This window comes from Pseudorca crassidens, chromosome 2, assembly GCF_039906515.1.
Source record: "Pseudorca crassidens isolate mPseCra1 chromosome 2, mPseCra1.hap1, whole genome shotgun sequence".
NCBI lineage: Eukaryota > Metazoa > Chordata > Mammalia > Artiodactyla > Delphinidae > Pseudorca > Pseudorca crassidens.
The window spans coordinates 104,998,145-105,023,798 of NC_090297.1; the positions used below are offsets into that span (position 1 = coordinate 104,998,145).

General features: G+C 45.8%; 2 protein-coding genes across 3 annotated transcripts in view; both read left to right on the forward strand.

Moving 5' to 3' along the window:
• HAO2 (hydroxyacid oxidase 2) overlaps positions 1 to 5,025 on the forward strand; it is a 216,166-nt gene extending 211,141 nt beyond the window's left edge. Inside the window, exon 10 of one of the 2 annotated variants that reach the window (XM_067727434.1) lies at positions 3,847 to 5,025. In XM_067727434.1, the coding sequence (XP_067583535.1) occupies positions 3,847 to 3,902 (56 nt within the window). In that variant the 3' untranslated portion in view covers positions 3,903 to 5,025. The other variant, XM_067727435.1, reaches the window with a different exon arrangement.
• Positions 5,026 to 15,374: 10,349 nt separating this feature from the next.
• Positions 15,375 to 23,053, forward strand: LOC137211221 (3 beta-hydroxysteroid dehydrogenase/Delta 5-->4-isomerase). Its single transcript, XM_067713487.1, has 3 exons — positions 15,375 to 15,680; positions 19,412 to 19,576; positions 21,924 to 23,053. Exons 1-3 carry the CDS (start codon positions 15,536 to 15,538, stop codon positions 22,733 to 22,735), a joined length of 1,122 nt encoding a protein of 373 aa, XP_067569588.1. The 5' UTR covers positions 15,375 to 15,535; the 3' UTR covers positions 22,736 to 23,053.
• The last annotated feature ends 2,601 nt before the right edge of the window (positions 23,054 to 25,654 follow it).

The following is a 25,654-nucleotide window of genomic DNA, read 5'->3' on the forward strand; positions in this document are numbered from 1 at the left end:
ACGGGAGCAGTGGCCCTTCTAGCTCGCCTTTCCCAGACCCAGTGGCTGCCCAAAGGAAAGAACAGGGAGGAAATGGGCCAGACAAAGATTAAGCACGAGCTCAAAATGTGATACATCTACTACAAAAGCAAATGCAATTTCAGATTTGGGGAAAGAGGGTCCCGTTTTACTCTGGCCTGCTCAGATCCTATCGGGCTTGTCAGATGTGGTTCTGTGTGTCATCTTTTAAGTAATATTCATGGACTGTGAAGAGTAGAGAAATTATGTCATAGGGGAAGCATGGAGGAGCTGGGGAGATAGAAACAAACAGGAGGACAGAACGGGGAGAAGGAGACGCATCATCCTGCGTAACCACAGACAGCAAGACAAGCATGAACGTCTCGAAGTTACAGCCAGGCTATTTCAGTCAAAAATGAGATGACTGTAAAGCAGTGCTCATAAAAACATACGTGCTGGGCTTCCCTGGTGGCGCAGTGGTTGGGAGTCCGCCTGCCGATGCAGGGGACGCGGGTTCGTGCCCCGGTCCGGGAGGATCCCACGTGCCGCGGAGCGGCTGGGCCCGTGAGCCATGGCCGCTGAGCCTGCGCGTCCGGAGCCTATGCTCCGCAACGGGAGAGGCCACAACAGTGAGAGGCCCGCGTACCGCAAAAACAAAACAAAACAAAACAAAATAACATACGTGTTTAGCAAAGCCTGGAATCCCAGAGAGTAAAATAGTGGCTCTCAACTAATGATGGTAACTTCTCTCTTCAGGGGCGTTTTGTTCGGGGGGTCAGTTGATTTTTTTCTCATCGGCACAATGAGGCAGGGTGGGTACTGGAGGTATTTAGTGCTCAAGGACCGGAAATGCTAACTATCCTAAAATGCTTGGAGCTGTCTCACAGAAAAGAATTGTCCTGCCCAAATGCCAGTGGCCAATAGCTCTGTCTCTGACTGTCTGCTATAGATGGTAATCAATTGCAATGTGAGAGACAGACAAGACGAACCCCAATAAGACCTCCACCCACGCCTCAATTCTAAAATATGGTAATAACAGAAACCTCCTCCAGAAGTAAGGAAATAATGAATCAAGAGCTCTGAAGTGGAGTCAAGACTGCTTCCACGCCGTGAACTTATTTCTGTAGATGATGTGACTGAGCATCTGACATGTGCTAGGCACAAGGCAAGACGTCCAGGTCTTTTCAAGTCTGGTTTTGATCTGATATTTAGACAAGTATCTTGTACTCAGCGTCCAAGTTGCATAGTGTCCACTGGGGCTGCAGACTCACCCTTTTGGGCTTGAGTAGTACAAGCTAGAAAACTTAGATCGGCATTAATGCCAGCAGCAGCCCCTTTCCACTTAGCAGTTTAAAAGAAAAAAAGGGACCTGGATTACGGCGTCAAGGACCGGGACTGTCCATTCTGGGCCAAAGCCTATGAAGATAAGGCAATAAATGACCCAAGTCGCTCCCATGAGGGAGGGGAGAACACAAGTGTGAACAAATATCGTATTGGTGTGTTTTGCCCCTTGGGGGTGGGGGGGTTTGTGGGGAGAGGGATGGGAAGACCTATGGTTTCTGCAGATTCCAGGAGATTGAGGTGACTTCTCCTGCTCCCCCCAATATTTTCTCCTGTCCTTGTGAAATGATATCTGAACTTCTTTAACAGAAGCCTGTTGGGGGAATTCACAATAACAAAGCTTTTTTATTCCACCAAAAGTTTATACTTAACAACCATTGGGGGTGGAAGTGGTGGCTGGAAAATCTTTTTCTGAAATAGAGTATGGAGAGCACCCTTTTTTAAAGGGGGCAGGAAAAAAAGAAAGCAAAAACAGGATTATGAACACTTTTATGCCTGACTTTTTATATTTCTTTCCTTCTAATGGTTCTACAGTGAGAATGTATTGTTTTAAATGTATAGAAAAATTACGAATCAACAACCAAATGTGGGGTGGAGAGGAGGGTTCGGGGAGGAAGAGGAAGAATAGAAAACCTAGGCTGACGGCCATCCCTCGGCATCCTCTGTGTGTGTCGCTCCCCCAGGAAAGACGCCCCACAGTCTAGTCCCCGGGGAGAGGGGGTCTCAGCTGAAGGGGGCGCTGTGTTTTTGGTGGAACTCACTAAAGTGAGAAATCATAATGTGAAACCCCAGAGATTCTGTCACCCCTTAGCTTTTCCCTGCACACTGCATCTCAGACGCCTTGACACAAACCTGGCACCCAGGAGGTGATCAGTCCATATGACTTCTCCTCCCTAATTCCCCTAGAAATGTGTGCTATTTTCCCCTTATAACCCTGAGACATCACAGACCTGGGAGGAGAACACTATTTGCACTACGGTTGAAAGCAAAAGAAGTTTAAAATTAACGTTTTTCTAACTGTGAGACCAATTGCTGAAATTATATTTATAGAAAGGGTAAAACTGTGAAATGTGCACATATAAATCATTATCAGCACAAGCCTGCACACACCTTACTCAGCTCTCATCCCTCGTAAGGCGAGGGGGCTAAATCAGAAGAGTATATGAATCTTCTTCAGATTTCTTGCTGGGAATTAACCACTTTGCTTTAATTTAGCCAAAGCTTTTTCATGTGAATATCCACATAGTTTACAGTAATGAAAAAGCAGGAATACATTGTAATTATGCATTCACTCTTAAACTTTTACTGAACCTCTACCAAGAGTAAGGCAATGTCCCTGGTACCTTGTGGGACCCTGACCCATTCTGATGAGTTTATACTGATAAGTATAACAAGTACACAGATATCACCAGGGCTTAAATGTGAACAGATACTTCACATCTCAAAATGGAATCACAACACTTTGATGCAACTACTGAGACATTTTTCCATAACTTAAATATTTATTTCTACTACAATATACAAGCAGAGATTATATTTTGGCATCTCTGTGCTCCTTGAGGAGGTCTGCCTGCTCTGAAGCTGCACTATTCTGTCTGCCCTGTGGAAACGAGCTCTCAAACTCATTGTCAGTTCTGATGAGAGCACCTCTGGCTCTGAATTCCTGCTTCTGCTGACTTAATTCATTTTACGGGTTATTTATGCATTCCACACCTGCCGTTTCTGTCCCTTATAATCCACGTGGGCGTGAAGCTCAACCATTTCCTCCGCTTCCATTTTTGGGAAAGACCCTCTCATTAGTTATACTTTTGTGAGTAATACAATTTGCTAGTTAGGTTTTGGGAGGTGACGGTGCATACACCACAGATGGGGAAAGAACTTCAAGGGAAACATTATACATCCTCTTATCACCAGTGATTTCTCACTGTCTTCTGCGCCTACAGTTCTCCAGCTCGTGTTCTCACTTTCTCCCTTCTCTCTTGACATTTGTCTGGAGTCACTGTCTCCAGTCCCTGTGTCTCATCTCAGCGATAGTCCCAGTTTTGCATTTTAATGACGCTCCTCCACCAAAGACGGGTGTTGCGTTTTACAAAACTTTTTCTTAGAAGGCAGTTGTATGAAACACTCGCCCTATCTTGTCTGCGTTCCCTGAGTCATATGCCTCCCTGACAGATACTTCCTGTGTCCTGAAGCCTTATCACGACGGAGATAAAGGTCAAGTGTATCCACTGCACACAAAGTGATTTTTCAAAAGGCCGAAATGTGGTTTTTACATTTTTACCATGCCGTTTTGACATGGCTGTTTTAAAAGAAGACACAGGCACAGGCTCACGAAATAATTCCCAGTGCAATCAGAATTTGATGATTCGTTCTGTATACATAACATTTAATCAGGGTGAGCACAAGGGTCAAGTCAAGCTTGTTCCCACTAGACCATCTCTTCCCCACAGTGGGGTAGGTGACTGGGGTTTTAGAGAAATGAGCTTTTTAACTACATGGTTCTTTTAGGCTGCCGGTCGGTTGCTGAGATCAGTCGGGACCTGATCCAGTTCTCCAGGATGTAGAGAAAGAGAGTGAAGGGACTGACTGCTGAGTTCGCCCACAGGAAGAAGACAAAATCTTACTAGGGTGTGTGATGCCATCCTGCCTCGGTCCCATCCTGTCCACAGGCTCATCCCCTGCACCCTCAACCACTCCACCCCAAATCCCTCATATTCCTCAAATGTGCCGATGCTCTTCTTTGCCTCACTGCCTTGTATATGCTGTTCTCTTGCCTAAAATCCTCCTCTGAAAGAAGACATCTTAAAAGGGCAGATCAATAATGACTGAAGTAGCTAGTGGATTAAAATTTTTGAATATACTACGTTTCTATGAAACAGCTATGTAAATCTGCACTCTAGACAGAAGAGCTATACATATAAAATATTCCCCAACAAAAATTATACTCCTATCTGTAGATAATAGGGAAATAATATAGTTAAAAGCATAGGCTTTGGAGTCATACAGACATAGGATTGACAGGACTGTGACTTGGGAAAGTTTTTTGATCTCTCTGTTCTTCCATGTCCTTGTCTATAAAATGGGGATTATACTACCTAGCTCGCTAGGACGGGAGAAAGATTGAGATAATGTATGTAAAGTTCAGAGTTCTAGTGTGTTTAAGAAATAGCAGCTTTGGGACTTCCCTGGTGGCACAGTGGTTAAGAATCCACCTGCCAACGCAGGGGACACAGGTTCGATCCCTGATCCTGAAAGATCCCACATGCTGCAGAGCAACTAAGCCCGTGTGCCACAACTACTGAGCCTGCTCTCTAGAGCCCGCGAGCCACAACTACTGAGCCCGCGTGCCACAACTACTGAGCCCGCGTGCCACAACTACTGAAGCCCGGAAGCCTAGAGCCCATGCTCCACAGCAAGGGAAGCCACCACAATAAGAAGCCTGTGCATGGCAATGAAGAGTAGCCCCCGCTCGCTGCAATTAGAGAAAGCCTGCGTGAAGCAACGAAGACCCATCACAGCCAATAAATAAATAAATGTTCCTTTAAAAAAAATAGTAGCTTTTATTATTATTATTTGGCAAATTCCTATTCATCTTTCAAGACCTTGTTCAAACGTCACCTATTCTTACCTGGCTACTTGTTAAGTGTTTCCTATTGTGTTTTGCACATTATACGATTACAATCCTTATTATAATGTGTTATGTTTATTTATTTGTCTCTCACCACTAATAGACTGTACATGGCTCTGAGCAAGAAACTATATACTTGGTACCGGGCCTGGCATATAGCAGCATCTCAATAAACGTTTGTGGGATGGACAGATGGATGAACGGATAGATGAATGGATGGATGGATGGATGGATGGGTGGATGGACTGAAGATACGTGGGTGAAAGGAGAGATGGAAAAATGAATAGATGCCCTACCAGAGTAAAAATTCCCCAGACTAGTAGTCAGCAAAAATAGACTTCTAGAGCAGGGGCATCCAGCTGGATAAGATCTGACGCTTGAAGTCAACAAGAAAGTTAAGGATCAATTTCCAGTGCCCTAAATAAATAACTTCATAACTGGTTTCCCCATGTTCTCTCACTCCTTGTTACATTCTGTTCTCTATACAACAATCTGATAGATTTATTAAGTACAAGCAAATCCTATACCTCACCTGTTTAAGGCCTTTCTGCGGCTTCCCATTCCACTCAGTGTCAGTTCTACACTGATCGTCAGCTCTTCGGGGCACTGTAGGATCATGTTCTTGCAAATCCTTTATCACTCTCCCCTTCATTCACTATGACCCAGCCATAATGCCTCCTTTCTATTCCTTAAACAAGCCAAACTCTTTTTTGCCTCTAGACTGTCACCTTTACTATCCCCTCTACATAAAATGTCCTTCCCCAATCTCTTTCCATGATTGGCTCTTTCTAGAAACTTAGATCTCAGTTTAAAAGCCACTGCCCCAATCAAGTGAGAGTTCCCTGACTGTCCTATCTAGAATAGGCTCTACTTTACTCATCGCATTACCTTGTTTTTTTTTCCCCTCCCAGCACTTACTACAATCGGCAGTTAACTTATCCTTTGTTTGTTTATTGCTAATCTTCAGCTGCACAGCCGCATTTATCAGTTGTGGTCACCTCTTCATTCCCAGCACATGGAACCATGCCCAACACCGTGGAAGGCTTTCAGTAAATATTTGTTAAATGAATTAATCCAAAAAGACAAAGCTGGATCAAACTGCACTGCCACATATGGAGAAGTATAGAAGTCCCAGAGGGAAAACAGTGAGTTATGACAGAACCAAGCTGAACTTGTCACTACCTAAGCCAAAAGACATGAAAAGTCTCCTATCATTCCTGGGTCGACACTTTGCTGCGTGAACTCACGCCATAGTACAGTTCCACTTTTGCCCAGCTTATCCCACATAACCAAGGTCAAGAGAACATTAGATAGCATGGGAAACACAGAAAGAGAACACCGTCCTGCAGCAGCCTCTCTGGTCATAACATTTAATGCTATAGCCATCTGCCTAACCCAAATGAATGGACTATGTGCCACCTACATATTTATAAAGAGAAAATAAACTATGGTGGTATCAGACAGTCTTGTTTGCCTATACTGGGGTGTATTCAGAACCCAGAATACAGGGGAAGTGAACACCCAGACTTCCAAATAATCAACTCCTTTGATTCTTCTCTAAGTAAATGATCTTTAAAGGGAAGATCAGTAGTGACTTAAATAGCTATATTTTTTTACATCCTCTATATCTATCTATATCCTCTATATCTCTATGAGATAACTATGGAAATTTGCACTCTGGACAGAAGAGCTATCCATATAAAATATTCCCCAACAAAAATCATATTCCCTATCTATGAGACAGGGCAGAACAGATGAACCAGATAAAAGAAGGAAAGTGAAGCTAGTGTAGTTAGAACGCTTAAAGAGTAGTAGACTGTTGATAGGATTGTGGTCTTTGAAAAGAGGCCTGGGAGACTAAGTTAGATGTCATTGTTAATGGGTGGATAAAAGGAAAAAGATAATTGACCATGACCCTTGTGTTAGATCCTAACCTTTTATTCAGTTAAAAGTTAAAATTGGCTCCTGCATTGTTGGGCTGATGGTCATTTTGAGGCCAAGAAGTGGTCTTAATTTGGCAGCAAGGATGGGGTGCTTATGCTAAAACTTAGGGACAGGCTAAGGAGGTGCCCTGTCTAAGGGCAACTGCCTGGCTGACACAGCAGTCACAGTTGCACTGTGGGACAGGAGGCCTAAGTGAGCAGGGGTGTGAAGAAGGCCCTCAACACACTGACTGGAGTAGCAACAATGTGCCTTGGAAAAGATGGCAGCTTCACAGGATCAAAAAGGGTTATGGGGCGGGGGTGGTCCTGGTACAGCCTGACTCATGCACCACTGCAAGGGATCTTGGGAAACTAACGTTAGTTCACAGAGCCAATGCCAGAGACATGAGAGAACAGAAAAACAAATGAAAACCTAAAATATTTGTCTTTGTGACCTAGGATGCCACAGCATCCTGTTAAATAAGGTCTATTCTGTGTAGTGTACTGACCTCCGGGAGAGGTAGTGAAAAGAGACAAGAGATTCAGGAACTCTGGAAACAAATTAGACTATACCAGTCCTTGACCAATAAATGAGAAAGGAGACATCTTTATTTCAGTCACATTGGGTAGTTTTACTAGATAGATGTAGGCTTTCTCAATAAAGTACTAAAGAGCTCAACCAACTGAAGAAATTAAAGTCTGAGAAATATTCTCTTACCCAGGGGTCTCCAGGAACATGGACTCTGACAGTGGGCAGGCTTCGGGCAGACTCCTGAGAGAACTGGACAACCCAGCCACCTCTTGTAGCATGGGACGGCACCTAGATAGACTTTGCTCTTCTCTTCCCTGTTCCTCAGCCCTCATACCCCTGTCGCCAGCTGGGACTCAGCATCACATCCACTGGGGCTTGGTGAACTTCCTAGAAATTCACTCTCTGGAATTCCACTTCTAGATCACAGAACTATGCCTCAGATACCACTTGTTGAAGGCTCTTCCAATTTGTGTTAAGTCCATGACTTTGGTCTCGTTATTCTCTTACGTCAGAGATCAGATAAGAATATCTCAGAACCTCATTGTCTTTTGTGGTGCAAAAGAATAAATAAGCAGCCTTGAAAATAAGGTTTGAAACCAGAGGAATCGTTGGTAAGATAACATCCACTCTCCTAACCACCCCACCACCATCTCATAAATCAGATTTTTTTTTGCATGCTCAGACTATCTTGCTGGCTGATGAACATGCAGTAAAATTCCCCAAGTTTCTCTGTAATAACTGTACTTATTATAGGGACTTCTAAGCAGGCATGATGGCCAGGAAGTCTCTTCAGCCCTGAAATCAGCAGGTGGCAGCCTGACTGAGTCATTCCAGACCGGTTTGGGGTAAGAGAAACAAATCACAATAGCATATGGCAAGAAGGCAATTGGGGATGTAGATAATGGAGTTAGCTTACTTTACAAGAGAATCTAGTGTAAGTTCTCCCTGTATACATCTACCTGGGTGATAACTGTACTCTTTTTTTGGTCCTAGACACATTTGTGTCATTTTTTAAGTTGCCTTTTCCTTCTGAACTCAGAGGGCGAGATCTAAGATCCAGGATCCCAAGGGAGATGAGCAGGGATGTTATAAAGATAGTGCCAAAGGCTGTTCTCATTGCATCAGAAGTGTGGACAGCGGAATGTCCACAGTCACATGAAGAGATACATATGAAACCTCAGAAGAGACTTCTCAGCCCCTAAAAATGTCCTCCATTAGAATGCATGGATAAAGAAGGCAGAGAAATCTTCCCCATTGGAAAGTTTCAACAATTGAACAGAACACTGGGTATCTAAAAGATAAGCATTGTTTTCTGATAAAGAGGATTGGCTTTGGAGTCACCCCAGGGTCAGGTTGTGTTGATTCAGATTCTGACTCCACTGTCCTCAAGATGTTTGGCAAGACTCAAAACATCTTTTGTTTCCTGTACTAAATAATAATACCAACCTCCTTGGATTCTCATCATGAAAATTAAACAATATGGGGGACTTCTGTTTCCCAATCCAGGAGGTAAGGATCTTGGAAGTTGCCGGTCCATTCCAACAACAAATAAAAAGTTGAACAAACTGAAAAATCAGCAACTTCTCTAGATCCTTCAGAAAAGTGAGGTCACAGGGCACACCACCACCACCACCACCCCCCCAAACTGGAGAGACTGGCAGGTACAGAGAATCACAATTTATCTGAGCAGAAATCTATGAGCAGAAGCCTCAGTGAAAACCAGCCCTGGCATCAGAAAACCTGAACTGTAACTGATGAATTGCTGGAGGCTAGGTGTGGACACGTCTGAGAGTTAAAAGACTCTGGGGGCACCCAGTCAGAGGAGGACCCCCCCACCCAATACTTTTGTTTTACTTACAGGAACTCTACTAGGTTCTCACAGTGAATACCAGAGAAAAAAATCCCTAGAGCTTCTAGCAGGGGGAGAGGGAAAATAACCATGTTGATATATGCCAGTGCATGCTGTTCTTAACAAGGCCTTCCCTCAAAAGAAACCACTTTACCAGACCCTCACCTACTAGGGTTTTATCAGAGCCCAACCAACTTGGGAGACCAGAAATACCCAACTCCTGCCCCCTCTAGGAATCCTGTCCCACTTTAGCGGGGAAGGGGGGATTGAGAAGTAAAGTTCACAGTCCAGGGGCACAGGCTCACCAAAAGACCAAGACTAATCATAGGACTGTAGAACACTTCCCCAACACACACCCTTCCACCACATCACTACAGGCCTATGGACCAGAGTTCTTCTAACCCAGTACATCGTGTCTGGCTTTAAACAAAAAATTACAAGGCAAAAAAATACAGTTTGAAAAGACAGAACAAGCCTCAGAACCAGACTCAGATATGGCAGGAATGTTGGATTTATCAAGCCAGGAATCTAAAACAGCTCTGATTCATACACTAAACGATCGAATGCGCCAAGTAGACATGCAAAAGCAGATGGGTTATGTAAACAGAGAGATGGAAATTCTAAGAAAGAATCAAAAAGAAATGCTGGAGATCAAAAACACTGTAACGGAAATAAAGAATGCCTTTAATGGGCTCTTTAGCAGAGTGGACATGGCTGAGGAGAGAATCTCTGAGTTTGAAGATATGTCAATAGTAACTTCCAAAACTAAAAAGCAAAGAGAAAAAATACTGGAAAAAAACCCAGGACAGAATATCCCTGAATTGTGGTACAACTATAAAAGGTGTATTATATGAGTAATGCGAATATGAGAGAGAGAAGGAAGAGAGAAAGGAAGAGAAGAAATATTTGAAGCAATAATGAAGAAGGATTTCCCCCAAATTAATGTCAGACACCAAACCTCAGTTCCAGGAAGGTCAGAGAACACCAAGCAGGCATATTATCTTTAAATTACAGAAAATCAAAGATTAAAAAAAAGTCTTGACCGAAGCCAGAGAGAAAAAAAGCACACTACCTATAGAGGAGCAAAGATAAGAATTACATCCTTCTCAGAAACCACGTAAGCAAGAAGAGAGTGGAGTGAAATATTCAAGGTGTTGAGAGAAAAAAAGAACACCAACATAGAATTCTGTATTCTGTGAAATTGCCTTTTTAAACTGAAGAGAAATAAAGACTTTCTTAGACAAAAATTGAGAGCATTTGTTACCAGTAACGCTACGCTGCAAGAAATGTTGAAAAAAGCTCCTCAGAGAAAGAGAAAATTGTATAGGTCAGAAGCTTAGATCTACACAAAGAAAGAGCATTAGAGAAGGAATATGTGAAGTTAAAATCTTTTATTTTTCTTATTCTCAGTTGATCTAACAGATAAGAACCTGTTCAAAATAATAAAGTAACAATTATATATGTATATATTTATGTATATGCCTATGTATAAGTGAAATGAATGACAACAATGATAAAAGAGACAGGAGGGAGGAACTAGGAATATTTTGTTATTATAAGATACTCACACTACCCGTGAAGTGGTATAGTGTTATTTGAAAGTGAACCTGGATTCATTGTAAATGTATATTGCAAACTCTAGGGCAACCACTTAAAAAAGAAGGATAATTGACATCCTAAGAAAGGAGAGAGACATTCACAGAAAGAGAGACAAAATGAAAAGGCAGAGGACTTTGTACCACATGAAGGAACAAGATAAAACCCCAGAAAAACAACTAAATAAAGTGGAGATAGGCAACCTTCCAGAAAAAGAATTCAGTATGTTAGTGAAGATGATCCAGGACCTCGGAAAAAGAATGGAGGTAAAGATTGAGAAGATGCAAGAAATGTTTAACAAAGACCTAGAAGAATTAAAGCACAAACACCTAGAAGAATTAAAGAACAAACAAACAGAGATGAACAATACAATAACTGAAATGAAAAATACACTAGAAGGAATCAATAGCAGAATAATTGAGACAGAAGAACAGATAAGTGACCTGGAAGACAGAATGGTGGGATTCACTGTCATGGATAAAGAATAAAGAAAATAAAGAAAAAAGAATGAAAATAATAAAGAAAAAATAATGAATAAAGAAAGAAAGAAAATAAAGAAAAAAGAATAAAGAAAAAAGAATGAAAAGAAATGAAGACAGCCTAAGAGACCTCTGGGACAACATTATACACAACAACATTCGCATTATAGGGGTCCCAGAAGGAGGAGAGAGAGAGAGAGAGAGGACCTGAGAAAATATTTGAAGAGATAATAGTCGAAAAGTTCCCTAACATGGGAAAGGAAATAGCCACCCAAGTCCAGGAAGCACGGAGAGTCCAAGGCAGGATAAACCCAAGGAGAAACACGCTGAGACACATAGTAATCAAATTGACAAAAATTAAAGACAAAGAAAAATTATTGAAAGCAATAAGGGCAAAAGGACAAATAACATACAAGAGAACTCCCATGAGGTTAACAGCTGATTTCTCAGCAGAAACTCTACAAGCCAGAAGGGAGTGGCACGATGAAAGGGAAGAAACTACAACCGAGATTACTCTACCCAGCAAGGATCTCATTCAGATTCAATGAAGAAATCAAAAGCTTTACAGACAAGCAAAAGCTAAGAGAATTCAGCACCACCAAACCAGCTCTACAACAAATGCTAAAGGAACTTCTCTAAGTGTGAAACACAAGAGAAGAAAAGGACCTACAAAAACAAACCCATAACAATTAAGAAAATGGTAATAGGAACACACATATCAATAATTACCTTAAATGTAGAAGGATTAAATGCTCCAACAAAAAGACATAGACTGGCTGAATGGATACAAAAACAAGATGCATATCGCTGTCTACAAGAGGCTCACTTCAGACCTAGGGACACATACAGACTGAAAGTGAGGGGATGGAAAAAGATATTCCATGCAAATGGAAATCAAAATAAAGCTGGAGGGCTTCCCTGGTGGCACAGTGGTTGAGAGTCCGCCTGCCGATGCAAGGGACGCGGGTTCTTGCTCCGGTCCGGGAAGATCCCACATGCCACAGAGCGGCTAGGCCCGTGAGCCATGGCCACTGAGCCTGCGCGTCTGGAGCCTGTGCTCCGCAACGGGAGAGGCCACACAGTGAGAGGCCCGCGTACCGCAAAAAAAATAAAAAATAAAAATAAATAAAAAATAAATAAAAGTTGCCCAGAGCTGGGGAGTGGGAATGAGGAGTGGCTGCTAATGGGCACAAGAGATCTTTTGGGGGAGATAGAACTGTTCCAAAACAGGACAATGGTCATGGTTATACAAGTCCATAATTTTACTTAAAATAGTTGAATTGTATACTTAAAACAAGTTAATTTTATGGCATGTAAATTATATCTCAGTGAAGATGTTTGGAAATAAAAGAAAGGTGATGTTGTGGTCCCCATCTGCCTTCCCCTTTATTTTATTTCTCACTGTCTGTAGAGTTTATTGGTTCCACTCAGAGATGCTGAACTCTTGTTCTGTTGGCTCTTTGGCTGAAGGCAATTCCCAGAGAGATACTAGCTGAAATCTACCAGCCTCCAGCATTCCCAGCACCTGGGGGAATGAATACAAACGCCAGCCTGGAAGAGGACAGGGGATGTATATTGTTCACTTACAGCACTGCTAGAGCAGGCAAAGCTGTATGATGCACTTTAGTGGCCTCAGATAGGCTCTACGGGTCTCAGCAAGACAAGGGCCTTTAGTTAGTGCTGACAGCTTCAGGGAACAAGATGCTATAACTCAGTGACTAGGGTCAACCTTTCCTAAGCAAGTGTGTTTGAGGCATTGGGAGTCAGGTCCCTAGTGGGAAGAGGAGAATGTCTATAACATGGGGAGAGGGAGAGACCTGGAGTAGGGGGTCAAACCCACCCTTTGTAAAGCATTACTCCCAACAACTGATGGAAACGTGAAAAATTCTTTTCAAGAGCATGCGGCATTTCACCAAGATAGACCATTTTTGCCGGACCACGAAACAAGTTTCAATAAATATCTAAAAATCAAAGTCAAACAGAGTATATGCTCTGGCCACAATAGTATTATATTAGAAATTGATAACAACAAGATACCTAAAAAATCCCCAATTTTAGAAATTAAACAACATGCTCTGAGTAACTCACACATCAAAGAAGAAATCACAGGTAAGTTAGAAAAATATTTTTACCTGAATGATGACAAAATTCTAATACATCAAAACTGTTGGATGCAGCTAACACAATGCTTAGAGGGAAATTTGCAGCTCTAAATGCAAATGCACACTGTCAAAAAGAAGAAATCAAGTATCCAATCTTTGACCATAAGAAACTTGAAAAAGAAGTGTAAATTAAACCCAGAGTAAATATAAACAAGCAAATAATTAAAACCAAAAAAAAAAAAAAACTGGTGAAAGCAAATGGATAGACAGTAAAGGAACACAATAGTGAATTTTTCTGTATTCAGTGTACAAAAGTTAATTTTAAATGGATTCTATATTTAAATATATACCCAGAACCATAAATTTAGAAGAAAACTTAGGAGAGTATCTATCCACTAAATATCAGAGTGTCGTTGTTTCTGGGGTAGACCGGAAGGATGGGAATTGGCTGGAAAGGGGTAGGAAAGAGTTTTCTGCAGGGAAGAAAATGTTGTATATTTTGTTTTGGGTGGTTTATTACATCGGTGTACATAATTGTAACGGTTCATTGAACTAACACTTAAGATCTCGATATTTTAACACACGTAAATTACACCTCAATTTTTTGACAGTATCTTGCAAAGCTTATGGCAGTGGTATTTGGGCATCTCTGGGCACAGGCTTCCGAAGCATACGGGCATCTTCAGTTCAAGAATCTACTGAGGGTGGTTTTGCAGCCAAAATCTGGGGTGAGTGCAAACATTCATAATAAAAGCTACGGTGGCCCACAGCTACAGATCTCTACTGTTGGAGGGCAGAGGGAAGAAAAAGTGCCCATCCAACTGAGAAGACATCTTGAGAAGGAAAAGTGAGGCAGGCAGCTCCACGTAATCAACGGATCAGTTTATTAGATTGTAACTTACAGAGGAGGGTTTGGTAAACAATGACCCAGAGGCATTCACAGCTGCCCTCAGCACTGCCGAGGGCTATCAGGACAACTTTATAACTAACCTAGGGCATGAGGGTCAGCGCTTGGAAGCAGGACGCGCATTCCTACATTAATATTTATGAAGGGGTGACTAGTCTCATGGGCACCGAGAATACGTCAGCAAAGGTTTTCATCATTGTTTGGGGACTAACAGAGCATAGAGGCCACCTGGCTCTAATAGTTATTAAACAAAATCTATTAATATCTATTACAAAGCCCTTGACAACAGAGAAGTAATTCACTGCACAGTTCTGAGTAGGGTCAGTGAAAGGACAGGAAAAACTGTAAGGGACAAAGATGGTGTTAGTTAAGCTAACAGCCATACACCTACTCTCGTTGTACAGATCTTAGAACTAGGTGGTTATCACCAGATAGCTTCCCTTCAATGGTGCTTTTCCTCCAGAAACCCAGAGCTCTCCAGGGGGAAGTCGAAATTGAGGCTCCAGATATATTGGGTGGGAAAGAAAATTGCCTTCCGTAGTGAAGGCACCCTCCACCGCCCCGCCCCGCCCCGCCCCGCCCCGCCCAGATGTATTTACTGCACAAGGCAGCAATTCACACTGTGCTGGGAGATTTCTCCCGGTCTAGTTTAAGTTTACAGACTGTGGATCCCAGACAGTGGACACTGACCTCCACGAGTCCTGTTGAGGGCAGAACCAAGAATCTTTATCACACTGTGACCTTGAAGCTTGCTTTCTCTTCTTGTGCTTTGGAGGAATGAGAGATACAAGTTAAAAGCTCACCACTTTTTGATGAAGTGACCAGGGGTGAGCAATGAGTATGGAGTAAGAGTTCAAGGTGAAGTGGGCTGAGTCAGAGGCAACAGCACATAAAGCTCCCTCCAGTCCTGTCTTTGGGAGATAAGGAGACCAGAACCCCGCTCTCTCATCTGGCTTGCAACAATCTAACAGGTTAGAGCTTTTTCATTTTCTTTCAGCTACTCCTGGGAGGGGGTGCATGGGATTTTTGCAAAACTGGAGTAGAAGGAACACAGTGGGTTTTTATGAGCATGTAATCACTTGACATTTCTTTTAGGCTCTCTCCTGTGTCAACCTCTCATCCAAACTGCTCCCCAGGGTTTTCTGGTTCCTGGCAAGTGTTTCTCGGTGCCCAGGTTTGGCCATGGCAGGGTGGAGCTGCCTTGTGACAGGTGGAGGAGGGTTTCTGGGTCAGAGGATCGTCCATTTGTTGGTAGAGGAGAAGGAGCTGCAGGAGATCCGGGTGCTGGACAAAGTCTTCAGACCAGAAGTTCGGGAGGAATTTTCTAGTAAGTGAACTTGAGTCGTGGGTGTGTAGCTGCATTTTAAACCCTGCATAGGTGTGGGGAGGGGGTTCTTGTCTAGCAATTTAAGGAAAGTTGTAGTCAAATCAAGGCTAATCCCATGTTATCAGAAAGGAGATTACAGATGGAGTAATACCACGGTGTAATCACAGATGGTGTCAGGAGATGATTCTGGTCCTGACCCAGGATTAGAGAGGGTGGCTGTAGACCAGCCACTTCAGCCTCTGTTCTTCTCATCCAGAAAGTCATGTTTCAGTTTTCTCCCTTGTCAACAAGTCTTCAATGTTCTGATGATTTTTGACTTGTCACTTGCTATGTACCATCTGCAAAGGGCGAGCTAGTGCCATTAACCTGGAGACCCCACCAGCGGGTCCCCGCCCCTCTTGATTGCTCTGGTCTTTCTGTGGCTTCACTGAGCATCTCCAGTGAAGGTGAAATAGAAGGAAGAGAAGGTGAAGCGAGTGTGTGTGAGTGTGTGTGTGTGTGTGAGAGAGAGAGAGAGAGAAAGAGAGAATTAGAGACGGAGCAGGAGAGAGGGGAGTGCAGAAGGTGCACAGGCTTGCAGCAAGGGAGCCAGAAACCTAACAAGAGGCAGCATGAGTGCAGACACACCTCGCGTGGATTCCCCATACATCTCTTTTTATCATTCGCCTCTCTTCTCATCACCACAAGGAAGTGACTGCAGAATCTGCTGTAGTACCTCACGTCTCTCTTTCCAGATTGCTGCCCATGGTGCCAATGCAAAAGCTTGATGTATAGTGTATTTTCCAACCTGTTTTGCCCCCCAGATCCTCAAAATAACCCTGTAAGGAAGGTAGGAGAGGGGTAACACCCTTCCGGACAATGAGGAAATTGAGGTCCACAAAGGTAAAGTGACTTGCTACCCGGATTAATGGGTAGCAGAGCTTAGACTAGAACTCCAATCACACGGCCCTAGGGCTGACTCTTGGCAAAGTGAATCTTCAGTTTCTGCCATTTCCCCCTTATGTGCCCCCAAACCAATTCGCTGTCCTCCTCCCCAGCCCCAGTGGACTGGCCGTCTACATGCAGGCCCTGGCTGCCCAGAGGACCCCTCTCCCCACACAAAGCCCCCCCCTCCCCAGCCCGCTCTCCTGGACCCTGCCCATCGCTCTGTTCTCCTTTCCTCTCCCCTGACCTCTGCAAACATCCTATTTCCTCTATCCTCTGCTTCAACAGCATCTCTGATTTTTTTTTTAAATTCACAACTGATCAACATCAACCGTTTGTAATCCCTACATCTCAGCAACATTGGCAGTCTGACAACTTATGCCCAGAGAGGGCGATGCTCAACCTAAGAGGAACATCTCCCCAGTGTGAATACGTCATGCGCTGTCATGGGTGGGGCAGGGGCCTCTGTCAGGATAATAACAGAGACCGCTCACGGTGTTCTTTCTGTGCCAGGCACTGCGCTAAGTGTTTCACGTGTGTCAACGCATCTGTTCCTCATCGCAATCCTCTGGGATGGGTAACAGTGTCCTCCTTTCTTTAAAGATGAGAATACAAGCACAGAAGAATCCAGTCCATTCAGGCTGCTGCAACAAAATACCACAGGCTGGGTAGCTAATAATCAGAAATGTACTGCTCACAGTTCTGGAGTCTGGAAGTCCACAATCAAGGCAGGGTCAAGTCCTGGTGAGAGCTCTCTTCCAGGGTTCATAGCCTACACCTTCTCACATGGTGGAAGGGGCGAGGGATGTCTCTGGGGTCTCTTCTATAAGAACACTAATCCCATTCGTGAGGGCTCTACCCTCATGACCTAATCACCACCCAGAGATCCCCCCAACTCCTAACACCATCACATTGGCATTAGGATTTCAACAAATGGATTTGAGGGGACACAAATATGCAGACGTTGCAGAGGTTAATTAACTTGTTCAAGGTCCCCCACCTGGAAAATGGCAAAGCTGGATTTGAACCCAGGCGGTCTGGCTGCAGCGTCTGTACTCTTAATCACTAGTTTGTCTAGTAGCTTCTCTCTGGGCCTCCCTCCAATCCAGTTCACACCACGTAAGCAACTGCATATTCAGTCTATGCAAAACACTGGCCAAGTCCCACAGAGCCTTGGAGGAGGAAGCTAGGGCTCCACCGCCGAGGCATACACAGCGCCCTCTGCTGTTCTCTCTGCGGCCCTGCATACTAATGGGTAAGAGGTCTTTCCTCCCTTGGCCTTGGGCTTCAGGGCATAGCAATTCCTTTGAGCCGGTCTGCTGAAGTTAGCCTTGAAAGAGAGGCAGAGTAAGGGAGGGGCAGGGCAGACGTGGGGACACAATCAGAAAATTCCACTCTGCGGCTAATTCCTCTGCCTTTCTCTCACTTCGTGGCCTTTTTGGAGTGGAAGCATTGGGGCGGAGCTAATTTTGCAGAGGCTTAAGGAGAGCAGGCTTAAGGTTCTTCCAAGTTGTAACCCAAGGAGGAAATTCTGCAGCCCTGAATTTTTCACTCTGAATTTCTCTCTCACTGTTCTCTGCCGTCCATTGCCAATTTCATTTAAATTGACGTCCTGCAAGCAAGGCTTGAAGCCTGGGCGGGGGGGGGGGGGGGGGGGGGGGGGGGGGGCGGGAGGCGGGGCGGGGGGCAGGCTAGAGTCTTCATTAGAAGTGTGACTTGGATGTTACCACACCCTCTCTGAGCCTCGGTTTCCTCGCCTGTAAAGTGGAAATCAGAATCTCTATCTCATGAGACAGCTGTGAAAGGAAATCAGAAAGCTGAAGGTCGTGTGCAAAATAAAAAGCACAAAATAAGTGCGGGGTATTTATCCAAACTGTATGTAGCGTGGCGTTTATGTCGTGGGCTCATCTGAGGTGATGATGTTACCAGTAGTGCACAGTAGCTCCACTTCCCGCGGGCTTCAGAGGAGCCAGAGACCCTGATGTTGTCTCTGCAACCCTTGGCTAGATGGCCGGAATGTTAGTCCCTCGGTGGCTGGCTCATTTTCAGCATTGATATCTGCTTTTGATGATATCTAATAAGAGCTCTTTCAGTTAAATCCATCCTTCGGGCCCACCCTAAATTCCTGTTAATAAGCGCCACTATCCTTCTGATCACTCAAGTGGGAAAAACTCAGGCTGCCTTTGACTCTTCCTCCCAGCCCATCACCAGTAAGAACCAGGACCTGGCAAGGTAAGGTCTGAAAGTTGAACCTTTTGTACCTCTCCCCTTCTCGTCTCCCACTCCTGGATCCCTGGTTCCAGTCTTCCCCATGTGAACTGTGGTTCAGACGGTGTAATTAATCCCTCAATCACCTTGCTTTCTCTTATATCCACTAGACTGATCCACGTTATAATACTGCAGCCAGGGTTCGCTTCTTACAGCACAACTGTTTACATTTCTCCTTTAATTCCAAACCTATACTGGATTCCCCATTCCCTACCGAATTAAATGCAAATTCTCTCCTTAATGAATTTTATAAACTCCCCATGAGTCTCTTTAACAATTTTGTGTTCCAGGCACTCTTGACCCCTCACTGCTCAAACTCTCTTTTTTAGAATGAGATGGGACGGAAAGAGATGTTTGCTCTTTCCCAAGAAATGCTACACATTCTGATTTCTGTGGCCTTGTTTAATTGGTCCTTCCATGGGATGTTCACCCCTCCCCACTCCTCATTCCCCCCAATCTACCTGTCCTTAAAGACCTGGGTTACCAGGAATCTTCCAGATCCAGAAAGCCTTCCAGTGACCTGACTCCTGTTCACACAGAGCTCCAGAGCAAGATCAGGCTGACCTTGCTGGAAGGAGACATCCTGGATGAGCAGTGCCTGAAGGAAGCCTGCCAGGGTGCCTCGGTGGTCATCCACACCGCCTCTGTCATCGACGTCATGAACGCCGTTCAGCGAGAGACCATCATGAATGTCAATGTGAGAGGTACAGGATCCTGGGGAGGAGCTGAAGGGAAGTGGGCAAGTGAGGGTCAGAAGGTGGGATAAGTGAAGAGGAGGCTGGTAGACACCTGCTGGGTGGGCACCAAGTATTTTTCCTCATCACCACCAACAGAGACTCAAGACCATCATCCTCCGTATTTCTGATGAGGAAACTAGGGCTGAGACAGGCTAAGGGACTTGTCCAAGGCCCTCTGGGGAGGAGTGAAAGGGCTAGAATTTAAACCCACGCCTGTGTGAGTCCAAAGGCCACGAAAACCCTTCTGCTGGTCCAATCAAGTGTTGACTCAGCTCCAACCTCAAACTGTTGCTATCCAACCACCTCCTGTCTCCACTGGGCTGGACCCAGACCTTACAAATTCTTCCTTGGTCATCATGCTAGCTTTTCTGTGTGGCTCTAAGTTGAGGGTCACCATACAGCCAAGAACTAAGAGCTCTGTGGTATGAGGTACCGCCAAGTCAGTTAGGAGTGACGGGCCACAACTCTGGGCTGGTTTCCTTCGGGCAGGACTTCCTGCAAAGGAAGGATAATAAGGGTAAAGAGAATGCCACCCCCAGAAGGATTCCCCATGAGAGAACTGGCAAAGCTGGTTCACAGTGGTCTGGCAGTACAGAATTAGCCAGCACTTGTCTTCCTGTAATATTTTCTTAATACGAATAATTTCCCATTATCCATAATACCATCTCTTCAGCTCACTACCAGATCTATTATTGAAGAGTAGCTCCTAGCCAGGTGCCCAAAGTACACCCTCTTTAGATCCTCATCCCATAAGGGCTTGGTGGCCCTCTCTGAACTGTGGCTTTCCAGTTTACTTTAAATCTAGACACAGTCACTCAAGGGATTAGCTTAAATCCCTTATTAGCTTGCTGTGTAGTATCCTCCCTCTGACCCCTGGAGGCCAATCTCTCTAGGACCACAGCACCCCAGAACATCTGCCTTCCACGCCCTGCCTGCCAGAGTTAGTTTACTCAGAGACTCCTTTTCTAAAGCAACTCATTGTTTTTGCATCTCCAGCCTAAAATTGCACTGTTTCAAAAAAGACCATTTCTAGTTTCAACTTAGCCACACCCCCGGTCACCCCTATATTGCCAGGAGGGTGCTAAGATTAACCAGTCTTGAGTTTTCGGCCCCCCTCTCATAATTTCTACTCTCCACGGCTCCCAACAACAGGGGATTTGAAATCCCTGAGAAGTGTTAGAGGCCTCCATTGACTAAAACTAGCATCACTGACAGGTTTAGAAAATACTTTACAATCATGGCCATTTCTCCCTCTGCAGGTAAATTAGCTCCGAATTTTCTCTGCTTCTAGATTTAATTTTTTAAAAAGGAGGCTGTCTCTCCTGAAAAGCAAATTGCACAAAGACCTTAAAAAGGATTTTTTAAAATACCACCCAAAAATGATGCTTTGCCCAGGAGATTGCTTCCTTCTTGTAAGGAAGGCGCTCTGGGTGACCTCCATGAGCTAAAATTCTACCCAGATAAAGGGATTCTGCAAGATCCTCCCATGATAGATATTACCAGCAGAGGGTGCACTCCTTTCTGCTTCGTCCTCTGGCTCGACACACAAGGCCAGTGCTAGCTCCAGAAAGCTAAGCAAAAGGAAGCTTTGCCACCCCGACTTTTCATACCTGTTGAAACAAGCCACAGCCACAATTAGCGGTGGCCTTTGTAGGAAACACACAATCAGAAACAGAGTCTGGATCTCCAGCTTCTCCCCAGAGCCCACCAATCATTTGCTCAGTGACTCAAAAAAAAGTCCTTGTGACAAGTTTTTATTGGTCTTCAAAAAAAAAAAAGGAGAAAAATACGAACAATTCAATGTGTACTTATGAGTGTATATTACCTATATACAACTCTGTGTGTGTGTGTGTGTGTGTGTGTGTGTGTGTGATGTGAATCCTTCAGCTGTCCTCTTTTGCCTAAGAACCAGAGCTGTCCTTATTCTAAGAGTATGACCTCCTAATTTTTTAAGTTAAAATAGCCTATCTTTAATGAGGTGGTAGAGATGATAAATGATCATTTTAAAATCTCTTTACTCCGCGAAATATAAAGCGGCAACTCGTTGTCCTTTTCTGAAATTAGAAGTACGTACCCTGGTCCATGAAATCCAAAAGCCTAGAAATGCTGGATCTCCAGATTCCGAATCTTGGCCTCTTTGCATTTCTGCTTTCGTCCTGTGGCTTTGGCATAAGCTGATCTCAGCCAGAGACACACAGGAATGCACTCCTCATGTGCAATAGCCCCCTCCCTGAGGGCTAGGGGCAGACACGGTCCATGGCACGGCTGGCTCTGGACTATTTCCCGACACTGACGGTGTGCTCCCCGTGGGCAGGTACCCAGCTCCTGTTGGAGACCTGTGTCCAGGCCAGTGTGCCCGTCTTCATCCATACCAGCACCATAGAGGTGGCTGGGCCCAACTCCTACAGGGAGATCATCCAGGACGGCCACGAAGAAGAGCATCTTGAAACGGCATGGTCCTCTCCATACCCATACAGCAAAAAGCTTGCCGAGAAGGCTGTGCTGGGAGCTAATGGGTGGGCTCTTAAAAATGGCGGCACCTTGTACACTTGTGCCTTAAGGCCCATGTACATCTATGGGGAGGGGAGCCCATTACTTTTGGCCCACGTGGACAGTGCCCTGAAGAACAATGGAATCCTGTCCCATCACTGCAAGTTCTCCAGAGTCAACCCAGTCTATGTTGGCAACGTGGCCTGGGCCCACATTCTGGCCTCGAGGGCCCTGCGGGACCCCCAGAAGGCCCCAAGCATCCAAGGACAGTTCTACTACATCTCAGACGGCACACCTCACCAAAGCTATGACGACCTCAATTACACTTTGGGCAAAGAATGGGGCCTCTGCCTGGATTCCGGGATGAGCCTCCCCGTTTCTCTGAAGTATTGGCTTGCCTTCCTGCTGGAGATAGTGAGCTTCTTGCTCAGTCCAATTTACAAATATCGACCCCCCTTCAACTGCCACCTGGTAACCCTGTCAAACAGTGTGTTCACCTTCTCCTATAAGAAAGCTCAGCGAGAGCTGGGGTATGAGCCCCTCTTCACCTGGGAGGAAGCCAAGCAGAAAACCAAGGAGTGGGTCGGCTCCCTGGTGAAGCAGCACAAGGAGACCCTGAAAACAAAGACTCACTGATCTGGGGGGTGACAACGATGTGGATGTGGGTATAGTAAGGAGATGTCTGTCACGCTCTCCCCTTCCGGCTTCATACGGCAAACAACACAGACACAAGCCCGGGTCCTCCTGCTTCCGTTTTATAAGATGATCATGTTATTGTCTTCCTCCCTCCACCAGAAACCTTTCCCTGTCACTGGCCCAACGGGAAGCTTTCTGCCCTACCCTCCCTCCAGGGGACGGCCAGACAAGGTGATTTGCTGCAGCTGCTGTGCCACCGTCTCAGTTGCCGATTCTGAGCTATTCGGGCTTCTTTTAACTTAGAGTTTTGCCTGTTAGTTCCATTTCCTTTGTTAAATGCAAAAGCCTTTCTTTTCTTTTAAAAGTTCATATTCCTTCACACAGCTCAATGAACGTAATAAACGTTTTAATGACTAATCTGGAGGAAGTTGTGGTTTACGTGATTGCATCCCTTTTTATTCCCCACCCCGCCCAATCACCATCTCCTATTTAGAAAAGTAGCTCGGGACTGGGGTGGGCAGAAGTGTCGGGAAGGGGAACCTAGGATTGACTAAGCACTTACTACGTTTCAGGCATCATGTATTAGATGACTGACATATATCACTTATTTAACCCTCACCAGAAACCTACGAGGTAGGGATGACTATTCCCTTTGATGAATAAGGAAACTCGTTCACAGTCACACTAACTGCTATGAGACCGGGACGTTTAACCCAGATGGACTGACTTGAAAGCCCTTATCCGTCCGCTGAATTGTGTAGCCTGAACTGCTCAAAATTTATAGCAAAACGGGGACGGGGTGGTGGATGGTTTGTCGGGGGTGCAGCAGAGCACTGGACATGGGGTACTGATCCTTGGGAGAGCCCAGCTCCCTTGGGTCCCCTGCTTCTTGCCCGGTGCTGTGCAGGAGACACCCTAGGACCAAGGACAGCCCCTTGGGGGAATCTGGGAGGTTTTCCTACCCTTGTCAGCTGGGAGGAGAGGGAGAAGCAGAGGTGCAGCCAGCCTCCACTGCCAATGCCAGTGTCCTTGAAGGTCCCTAGAACACACTTGGATATATGTGTGTTGGCGACTCTGGCAACTCATAAGCCTATATTCCAACCTTTCAAATCACACAATGAAGCCGCACCATGGCTTCCTAGGAAAGTCAAGGGGACAGATGCAAACTCTCCCTCATACTGCATGCTCTCTTCCCTCACCTTCTTAGCCTCTTTCTCCTCCCTCCATCTTCCCCTAATCACTGGCCTTCTCATCCTTCTCAATGCCCCTAAGAAAGGGAGGCCAATCGAGACATGTTTGGGGACTTAAATGATGACACATTCGTTAACTGACTGGAAGACCAACAGTCAAAAGAAACACTGCCAGGCCAACAAGGACCACGTGACCTGAAGCAGGTGAGGGGGTGGCGTGGGGCTCAGTGCCAGGAGTGGGGAGCTCTCTCCTTCTAGACCAGGGTGTTGCCTATCTTTATGAACCATGGACACAACAAGAGTCACGACCAACACCCAGATGGCCTCTTTCTTACCCAGGGAATTTACGGATTATGAATTCGGTTGAATTTGATTACCACAAAGGAGCTAGTGTAAGCATTCAGTCTTAAGGAGAAAGGGGAAAAACACTCTGGCCCAAACGAACAGGTTTCCATCACCTTCAAAACCCCAAGAGACAGAGGATATGGCACCCAGGGATCAGGGTGGAGTGGCCGCAGTGGGTGAGACAAGGTGAGAGAAGAAACACTCCTTTCCTGCCTTCCTCCAGCGCACAAAACACGAAAGGCAGCATCTGCCAACCCGGTAAGGTGTGCACACCCGCATGTTTATACCGACAGGGAAGGAAGGAAAGGACGGTGGTGGAGTCTGGGACAAAGTCCCCTCCGTCCGTTTTTTAGCCCAGGGAAATCCCACAGCTATACCGCCAGGGCTGTTCTCCCAGGGAAGGGAAGTGGCATTGTCACCAGAGGACAACCGGGGGTTGATGTGAGCGGAGAAAGAGGAGATGGGATCTGGCCGGCTGTTGGTCTCAGCTGAATAAGCATAAAGACCTGGGAAGCTTTTGGCCACCGAAGCCCCATCCTTACTGGCACTGGGCTCAGGATGGACTGCGCGGGGCGGTCCGAGCTCGTGCACAGCGGCCCGAGGTGCAATGCAGGGAAGCACCGCACGGAGACAGCAGAGGCCCGGAGGGAAGAAGGAAGCCCCCGCCCCCGCCCCCGCCCCCCCCCCGCCACCCCCACCCCCACCCACCCCCCCCACCCCCACCCCCACCCACCCCCCCCACCCCCCCACCCCCCCACCCCCCGCCACACACACCTGGGTGACTGCTGAGAGTACAGGTGAATGAGTGAAGGAAAGCGCAGGTCAGTGCTCAGCCACCAGGTTAAGGACTGTGTATACTGACTCTGGAAAAAGGAGCTGAGCTGAAGTTACTGGGAAAAACCTCAAGGAGCAGGTGGGACCTCAGCTCGGCCTTGGAGGCGGGGTGGGCCTTGGGTAGGAGAGGAGGTGGTCCAGGCAGAGGGAAGAGGCTGAGCAGTGGGGGGGCGGGGGGGGGCCGGGGGAGGGGGGAGTAGTGTGAAGCCGGGACAGGGGAGGACAGAGGAGGGAAGAGAGGGGGCGGGCCTGCCAGGTGAGAAGGGTTTGCCCAGGGGAGATTAGGCAGCTGAGGCCGCCAGACTTAGCTTAGACTTCAACCGACTTGAGGAAGCAGGCCTCAGAGGGCCGAGGTGGAGCTCGCAGCTGGGTGGCTGGCCTGGGGAAGGACCCGCAGAAAAGCTGCAGGGGGCCTGAAGCAGCGGGAGGAAGGCCAGACAGAGCCAGCTGTGGTAGAAACCCCGGGGCGGCTACAAAATTCTCAGTTACTTTATTAACAAACAGATCGAGACCAATGACAAAAACCAACCTCACGATTTCTCCTCTCATA